Source organism: Mustelus asterias, chromosome 3 (genome assembly GCF_964213995.1).
Source record: "Mustelus asterias chromosome 3, sMusAst1.hap1.1, whole genome shotgun sequence".
Taxonomy (NCBI): Eukaryota; Metazoa; Chordata; class Chondrichthyes; order Carcharhiniformes; family Triakidae; genus Mustelus; species Mustelus asterias.
Genome location: NC_135803.1, coordinates 52,733,311 through 52,741,729, shown reverse-complemented (window position 1 = coordinate 52,741,729; position 8,419 = coordinate 52,733,311). Strand labels below are relative to the sequence as shown.

Here is an 8,419-nt window from a genome sequence, read left to right as displayed (position 1 = left end):
GCCCATCGCTACTAAAAGTAGGCGTTACAGCGCTGAGGACCGGATCTTTATTAGATCTGAGGTTCAGCGGCTCCTCAAGGAAGGGATCATACAGGCCAGTGCTAGTCCGTGGAGAGCGCAGGTCGTGGTAGTCAAAAGCGGGAACAAACCTCGGATGGTCATCGACTATAGTCAGACCATTAATGGATACACGCAGCTGGATGCGTATCCTCTCCCGCGCATTTCTGATATGGTCAATCAGATTGCGCAGTACCGAGTGTTTTCTACCATAGACCTTAAGTCCGCCTACCATCAACTCCCCATCCGCCCAGAGGACCGACAATATACGGCTTTTGAGGCGGATGGTCGTCTATACCAATTCCTCAGGGTTCCATTTGGTGTCACCAATGGGGTCTCAGTCTTCCAGCGTGCTATGGACCGAATGGTGGACCAGAACGGGTTGCGGGCTACCTTCCCGTACCTGGATAACGTCACCATCTGCGGCCATGACCAGCAGGACCACGACACGAATCTCTAACACTTTCTGCGCACTGCATCTCGCCTGAATCTGACCTATAACAGGGAGAAGTGCGTATTCCGTACGCGTAGGTTAGCCATCCTCGGATACGTGGTGGAAAACGGGGTCATTGGCCCTGATCCAGACCGTATGCGCCCACTCACTGAACTTCCCTTGCCCGCCAGCACGAAGGCACTGAGGAGATGCCTCGGGTTCTTTTCATATTATGCACAGTGGGTCCCCAACTACGCGGACAAAGCTCGTCCACTCATTAAGTCCACGACCTTCCCACTTACGCCGGAGGCCCAATTGGCCTTCAAGGTTTTGAAGAGCGACATCTCGAAAGCCACGATGCACGCGGTGGATGAATCCATCCCTTTCCAGGTGGAGAGTGATGCATCTGACTTCGCCCTAGCCGCCACACTAAACCAGGCAGGCAGGCCCGTCGCGTTCTTTTCCCGCACCCTTCAAGGCCCAGAAATTCGGCACTCAGCGGTGGAAAAGGAGGCTCAGGCCATTGTGGAGGCAGTCAGACACTGGCGCCATTACCTGGCAGGTAAGCGGTTCACCCTGATCACGGATCAATGATCCGTGGCGTTTATGTTCAGTAACACGCAGAGGGGCAAGATCAAGAACGATAAGATCTTGCGGTGGAGAATTGAGCTCTCCACCTATAATTACGATATTATGTATCGTCCAGGGAAGCTCAATGAGCCCTCGGATGCCCTCTCGCGCGGAACATGCGCCATCATGCAGGAGGACCGCTTGAAGGCTCTCCACAATGATCTGTGTCATCCTGGAGTCACCAGACTCTACCACTTCATCAAAGGCCGCAACCTGCCCTACTCGGTGGAGGATGTCAGGTCAGTGACTAGAAGCTGTCGGATTTGCGCAGAATGCAAACCACACTTTTATCGACCAGACCGGGCACAATTGGTCAAGGCCACTCGCCCTTTTGAGAGGCTGAGTGTGGATTTTAAGGGCCCCCTTCCCTCAACGGACCGGAATGTCTATTTTCTCAATATAATAGACGAGTATTCCCGGTTTCCGTTTGTTTTCCCCTGTGCGGACACGTCAACTGCCACCGTCATCAAGGTTTTCAGTGAACTTTTTACCCTGTTCGGGTACCCCTGCTACATTCATAGCGACAGGGGCTCGTCGTTCATGAGCAACGACTTGAGGCAATTCCTGCTCTCATTCGGGATTGCCTCTAGTAGAACCACGAGCTACAACCCTAGGGGTAACGGACAGGTGGAAAGGGAGAATGCTACAGTCTGGAAGGCTGTCCTACTGGCACTGAAATCCAGGGGCCTTCCAGTCTCCCGTTGGCAGGAGGTCCTTCCAAATGCGCTCCATGCTATCCGCTCCCTCCTGTGTACGGCAACCAATGCTACTCCCCACGAGAGGATGTTCTCATTCCCTCGGAAGTCGTCCTCGGGGACCTCATTGCCAGCCTGGTTGACGTACCCAGGACCCATCCTTCTGCGGCGCCATGTGAGGGCTCGCAAGTCCGACCCCTTGGTCGAACCGGTCCAACTCCTCCACGCCAACCCTCAGTATGCCTATGTGGCATATCCTGACAGGCGAGAGGACACTGTCTCCATTAGAGACCTGGCGCCCGCAGGGGACGTAGCAACCCCTGTCGCTCCTATTCCCCCAGTCACAAATCTACTACTCCTCATTACTTCCCCAGACGTGGTGCGGTCAGCACTGGGACCAGTGCATAACACTTTTACTCCCATGTACAGCTTGCCTGAGACTCGGAGATCGGCGCCACCATCATCATCACCACCACCACTACCACCAAACGTTCCAGGATCCCCTGCACCATCGCCTCACCAGGGCCGGCCGGCCCGGGAGTCCTTGAGGGGACAGCCAGATGTTACTTTAAGAGCGCCACCACAAGCACCTGCTCCGTTTTCGCAACCGGTGTTGAAGAGATCGGCACCTGCTCCGGTTTCGCAACCGGTGTTGAGGAGATCGCAGCGTCGGTGCGGTCCTCCAGACCGTCTGGACTTGTGAATCCTGTGACTTTTCTGTTATTGTCTGTTATATGACCTGTTTTTCGTCCACCCTGCCACCTTTTGTTCTTAAAGGAGGGGTGAATGTGGTGAACCATCGTTGGTTCACCACTGGGGTTTGTTACCATGTTACTGTTGGGCTAGGGTGTTATTACTGTGGGGGTTGTACTATGTTGTTGGGTTAGGGTGTTTACCTGTTATGAGAGTTATCGTGGCACATTCCAGTGGGGTCCCGCCTCCGGTGGCAGGGTATAAGACCCCCTGCTCCGGCAGGACCCCTTCAGTCTGAACTGGTGTATTCGTGTTAGTAGTTCCCTTGTTACTTTATTAAAGCCTTCAATACCGAAGCCTTGATTCCATGTGCTTATTGACGCGCATCACCATGTAGTTTCACATTCAACTCCGCAGAATGGCAAGTCAATCAACCACTCATCATCATCCATGAAGCTTTCCCTTCATTTGTCATGAACATTTCTCCAAGCAGTGACCAGAATCTGGCTCGTGTGGCTACCTTACTGAGCCAGCGAACATGGCTGAAATGATCAAGATCTGATCCTACCTCTGTTAAGAAAGACTTGGCACTGTCTGTGATTGAGCCCCTTTATCATCATTTTCATCTGCAGAGTCTTTGCACTGTTAGAAATCTACAAGAGTGGAGAAATAAGCCATTCGGTCCCTCGAGCCTGCTGTGCCATTTAATAAGATCATGGCTGATCTGTTTGTGTTGAAATCCATGTTCCCATCTACCTCCGATAACCTTTGATTCCTTTGCGTAACTGGAATCTGCCACTGCCTTGAAAATATTCAGTGACCCTGCTCCCACTGCCTTCTGTGGCAAAGAGTGGTTCTTGGTGAATAATGCAATGTGTGATTCATCATGCACTGATTTGAGCACAAGACTGACAAATCCATTGTGCTTGCCTGTGTTTGCAGGAGATCCACTAGCTGTCAAACCACAAGGTTTGTCCCCTGGAAGACAGAATTTCACCAATACATGTTTTATTTCATTGAAAATGTCCTGTTCAGTTGTGCTATTAATTAGGTCAAAATGCTGGCACTCCCTAACAGCACTGTGGGTGTACCTACACCATATAGACTACAGCTTTTCGAGAAGGCAGCTCACCACCACCTTCTCGAGGGCAATTGGGGATGGACAATAAATGCTGGTCTCGCCAGCTAAGCCCACATGCTGTGAATGATTTTTTAAAAATACAGCAATTTACAGCACGGTGGCACAGTGGCTAGCACTGCTGGATCACAGCTCCAGGGACCTGGGTTCAATTCCTGGCTTGGTCACTGTCTACACGGAGTTTGCACATTCTCCCTGGGTCCACGTGGGTTTCCTCCCACAGTCCAAAGATGTGCGGGTTAGGTGTATTGGCTATGCTGAATTGCCCCTTAGTGTCCCTGAATGCGTAGGTTAGAGGGATTAGCGGGGCAAATATGTGGGGTTATGCGGATAGGGCCTCGGTGGGATTGTTGTCAGTGCAGACTCGATGGGCCGAATGGCCACCTTCTGCACTGCAGGGATTCTATGATACGGTCCACTGTGCTTTATCTTCCTGTTAAATGCATACTGTTCGGAATTTCAGCCCTCTAGATCAACACAGCCAAGACGTTTCTTTGTAACTGAGCTATAAATGGTTTGGTGCGTGTGCAGCCCTATCAATACTCCTGCTAAGCCGGTGATTCCGGGCAGCTTTCTCAGCTGGGAATTCTCTCTGAAATCACATTAGCAGACAGAGGTCCTGACGATCTGTGAATTGATAGTTTTACTCCAGTAGGTAGCTGCACGATTCGCCAGAAAGGGGAAAAAAAAACACCCGGTATATATATTCCGAACCCTGCACGAGGGTGTTTTTTTTGAACAAATGAAACAATATAGATTATGCGCTGGAAAAGCCGGCTAACTGCACCTCATGCAAAAGAAAAATGTCGAGGAAAGCTCAGGAGTGGGAAAGACAGCCGCGATAGCTGCTGGCACGCCCAATCCTGTCCTGTGTGTGTGTGTGTGCCGGTGTGAACCATGCCGACAGTCAGTGTGAAGAGGGATTTGTTATTTCAGGCTTTGGGTCAAACGTACAGTGAGTACCGTCCGACCTTCATTCATTGCATTGCATTGCCTGCATGTATGGTCTGAGCTGTCAGGTAGGAGCGGTGGCTGGCTCGGATTGCCCAGGAACAGTGGAGTTTTAGTGGACAGGGGAAGGCGAGATTGAGCCGGGCTTGGGACTGATACCGAGAGAGCGGAACAGGGGGAGGGGGGTGCGGAGAAGCCGAGCCTGGGATTTAGAATGTGGCACTTGGAACGCGGAGTGTCCCAGGGTTCGAATCCATTCATTGTTTTGGAGCTGGGTTCCGGGGAACGTTCCATCCCGCTGATTGCATCAGAAAGTGTTGGAGCCCTAGTGGTTGCCTGCGGTGCACTCAGAGGCAGAGCTGTCAACATCAAGGAGAGGTGCAACTAGAAGCTACTTGCCAGTAGGTTTCTCCTTAGTTGTGGTACTTTAGTGTGGAGGGTTGGGAAACATAGTAAGCTTGTGCAAAGTTATGGTTTTTGATTTCTTATTGTCACATGTATTGGGATACAGTGAACAGTCTTATTTCTTGTGCGCTTTACAGACAAAGCGTACCGTTCATAGAGTACCTATGAGGAGAAGGAAAGGAGAGGGTGCAGAATGTAAGTGCTGCAGTTACGGATAGGGAGAAGAGAAAGATCAGCTTAATATTTAATAGGTCCGTTCAAAAGTCTGATGGTAGCAGGGAAAGAGTTGTTCTTAATTCGGTTGGTACGTGTTTTCACACTTTTGCATCTTTTTCCTGACACAGGAAGATGCAAGAGAGCATGTCCGGGGTGCACGAGTTCCTTGATTTTGCTAGCTGCGGCAGTGGGAAGTGTAGACGGAATCAGTGGATGGGAGGATGGTTTGCATGATGGATCTGGGCCATGTTCACAACCCTCTTGTAGTTTCTCTTGAGGGGGATTGCCACAAAAAAAGCCACGGTGTATGACAAATGTTTTTGCTCCTTTTTTAATCTGTATTGTATATTGCAAGAAGTCTCCCATTTAAGAAAGGGATGAGCCAGAATTTCTTCTCTCGGAGGGTAGCAAATCTGTGGAATTATTTACCGCAGAGGGCTGTAGAGGCTGGGTCGCTTAGTATATTCCAGGCTGAGATAGACAGATTTTTAATCAGTGAGGGAATCAAGGGTTATGGGGATAAGACGGGAAAGTGGAGTTCAGGATTATCATCAGATCATGAGATCACCAGATCTCAATGAATGGTGGAACAGATTTGATGGGCTGAATAGCCTACTTATGCTCTGACGTTTTATTGTCATATTAATATACCTGTCAATTTCTCCGCCCCCCCCAACCTTTCAGGGAATAAGCCATTTGTCTACTGAAGTAGATGCCACACATATGCAGTCATCTCTCAAACCTGACCTTTCTTACCTATTAACATTGTGCCATTCCCAATCCATCAGATGTTAGACTGTATCATATATTTACATTTAAAAGTAGAAAAACTGGCCTGGAAATCGAAGGTATGACTTATGTAATAAATACTAACAAGCCCCAATTTCTATTCCTGGTCTTTGCTGATTTCAGCCAGGACTTTTGAAAGCAGACTACACTCTGGTGACTAAACACAGACATGGTCCCAGCACAACAACTGCTCCTGTGTCTCTCTCTCTCTGAGCCTTAGCTGCACTTCAGTTGCATGGAGCTGCCAATCTTCCGTTGTTTCTCCGGCTCTTGTCGCATGGGCCTGTAGTTTCCGCCCAAAACCCCCGATCCCGTGGTTGGCTTTCGTGCCATGCAGGCACACTGCTGTCAGGATGGCCAAGCCCTTCAGCTTCCATTCCGATCACCATCGGTATCAAATGTGATGGGCTCTCATCTTGAAATCTCCAGTAAAGTGCTTCAAGCCAGCCCCGAGCAGGAAAAACGAAGCTGAGCATACGTGGCTCGACCCCTTGCTGCTCTCTGCCAGAGCTCTTAAGCATGCTGGGAATTGTTGTGCTCTCCCCACAGCATGACCCAGAGTGGCAGCCAGCAGTTCCCTTAAGTCTGTATCCCACAAATTTGTTTGATTAAAGTCCATTTCTGCACTCATATAAAAAGGTGCAGTGCTCCGAAACAGTGCGGTATTGAGCCCACATTCCCTCAACGTCAACACTAGCTGCAGATTTATTGAATGTTAATTCTTCTAACAATGTATATTGTTCTCCAAGAGAGTTATTGTGCATTTCACATTTCCATTTGAATTTCAAGTTGGTGTTTAGTTTCGTTTATACATAGAAATTTAACCATTTTATTTGGGGGTGAGGCGAACTAGGTGTTTATGGTAGGGATGATGAGCTTTACAAATATCTACTCTTAACTTTACTGAAAGAATGACCAGATCATTTTATAATGTTATGCAGTCATTGCTCTCTACAACACCTAACTGGTTTATTTTCTTTTGCAGCTGATGAAGAATTTGACGAACTATGTTTTGAATTTGGCCTGGAATTGGATGAAGTGGTACAGTATCATATTACAGCTAGCTAAATGTCACGTAGTATGTTAAGTAAAAGTTGTAGGTTGTTGCTAAAATATTTTTGGTCAGGGAATGTATGGTGTACTACCAAAATGAAGGAATATTTTTCCATTTCAAGGTACTCACTGTCGTTGGGGTACAGTTCATGGTGCTATCTGTCTTCCACATCTTTGTGTAATTACCATTCTTCATGTCTGAGGCCAAAGTTAGGTTACTCAACCACACGAAGCACCATAGCTAAACCTAACCTAATACATGTCCGAATGTACATTTTCCAGTTAGTATCAATGCATGGTGATCTAGAGGATGGCTCCATGCTGTGTTTAATCCCCACACATTCACTGCTTAGAGCTGCTGAGGCCTAGTTTACCATCCCTACTGCACACTGGCTGTGGGATCAAAACTGCCACTTTGCTGATCTATATCACAACTATATAATGTCTTTCACAATCTCGGGTTGGTGGGAGGTGGAATTTCATTTGATTTATTATTGTCACATATATTGGGATACAGTGAAAAGTATTGTTTCTTGCGCTGTATAGACGAAGCATACTGTTCACAGAGTACATGAGGAGAAGGAAAGGAGAGGGTGCAGAATGTAGTGTTACAGACATAGCTAGGGTGTAGAGAAAGATCAACTTAGAAGTTGCAGGATGCTCTTTCCAATCGAAAGGAATATTACACAGCTGTTGTAAAGTTGGTTCTTTGGTTGCAGACATCTGAAAAGGACATTATAAGTAGAGAACAAGGAGATGGAAAAGCAGAGGGAGCATCTGATGTGGTACTGTATAAAATCGATGTTCCTGCCAACCGCTATGATCTTTTATGCCTGGAAGGATTGGCCCGTGGATTGCAGGTCTTCAAGGACAGGTAACATTCTGTTGTACGAAAGCAAAATATTGCGGTTGCTGGGAAATCAGAAATACTAACATAAATTGCTGGAAATCAGTTCATGTTTCAGGTCAGTGACCTTTCATCGTAACTGGCAAAAAGTTCGAGATGTCACAGAATTCAAACAAGTGCAAAGGGGGAGGGTAGTAAAAGGATGAAAGAAGAGTTGTGAAATAAGGTGGAAAGCAGGAGAGATTACATGCCAAGAGTTGATTCAAGTCCAAAGGGAGTGGTCATGGGACAAGTAAAGGACTCCCTCCTCCACTCCATTCCATTTACTTTATTTCATTTCATTTTATCTTATTTATTTATTTTTATTGTTTTATGTTGTTACTTTTTAAATGTTTCAGTTCTTCCATTGTTTCATTTGTGCACTTTTTAAAAATTCTCACTTTCCATCTCCTTTACCCCTCCTTCCCCCCCACCCGACTAGGACCATTTGTTCCAGGTCCTTTCACACTCTG

The 8,419-nt window shown here is 47.7% G+C and overlaps 1 protein-coding gene across 1 annotated transcript in view; it reads left to right on the top strand.

Moving 5' to 3' along the window:
• The first annotated feature begins 4,484 nt into the window (after nt 1-4,484).
• The window catches only part of farsb (phenylalanyl-tRNA synthetase subunit beta), a 66,091-nt gene continuing 62,156 nt past the window's right edge, over nt 4,485-8,419 (top strand). Inside the window, exons 1-3 of the mRNA XM_078208811.1 lie at nt 4,485-4,601; nt 6,993-7,048; nt 7,780-7,934. Coding sequence (XP_078064937.1) covers nt 4,544-4,601; nt 6,993-7,048; nt 7,780-7,934 — 269 coding nt within the window. The 5' untranslated portion in view covers nt 4,485-4,543. The remainder of the gene's footprint in view (nt 4,602-6,992; nt 7,049-7,779; nt 7,935-8,419) is intronic.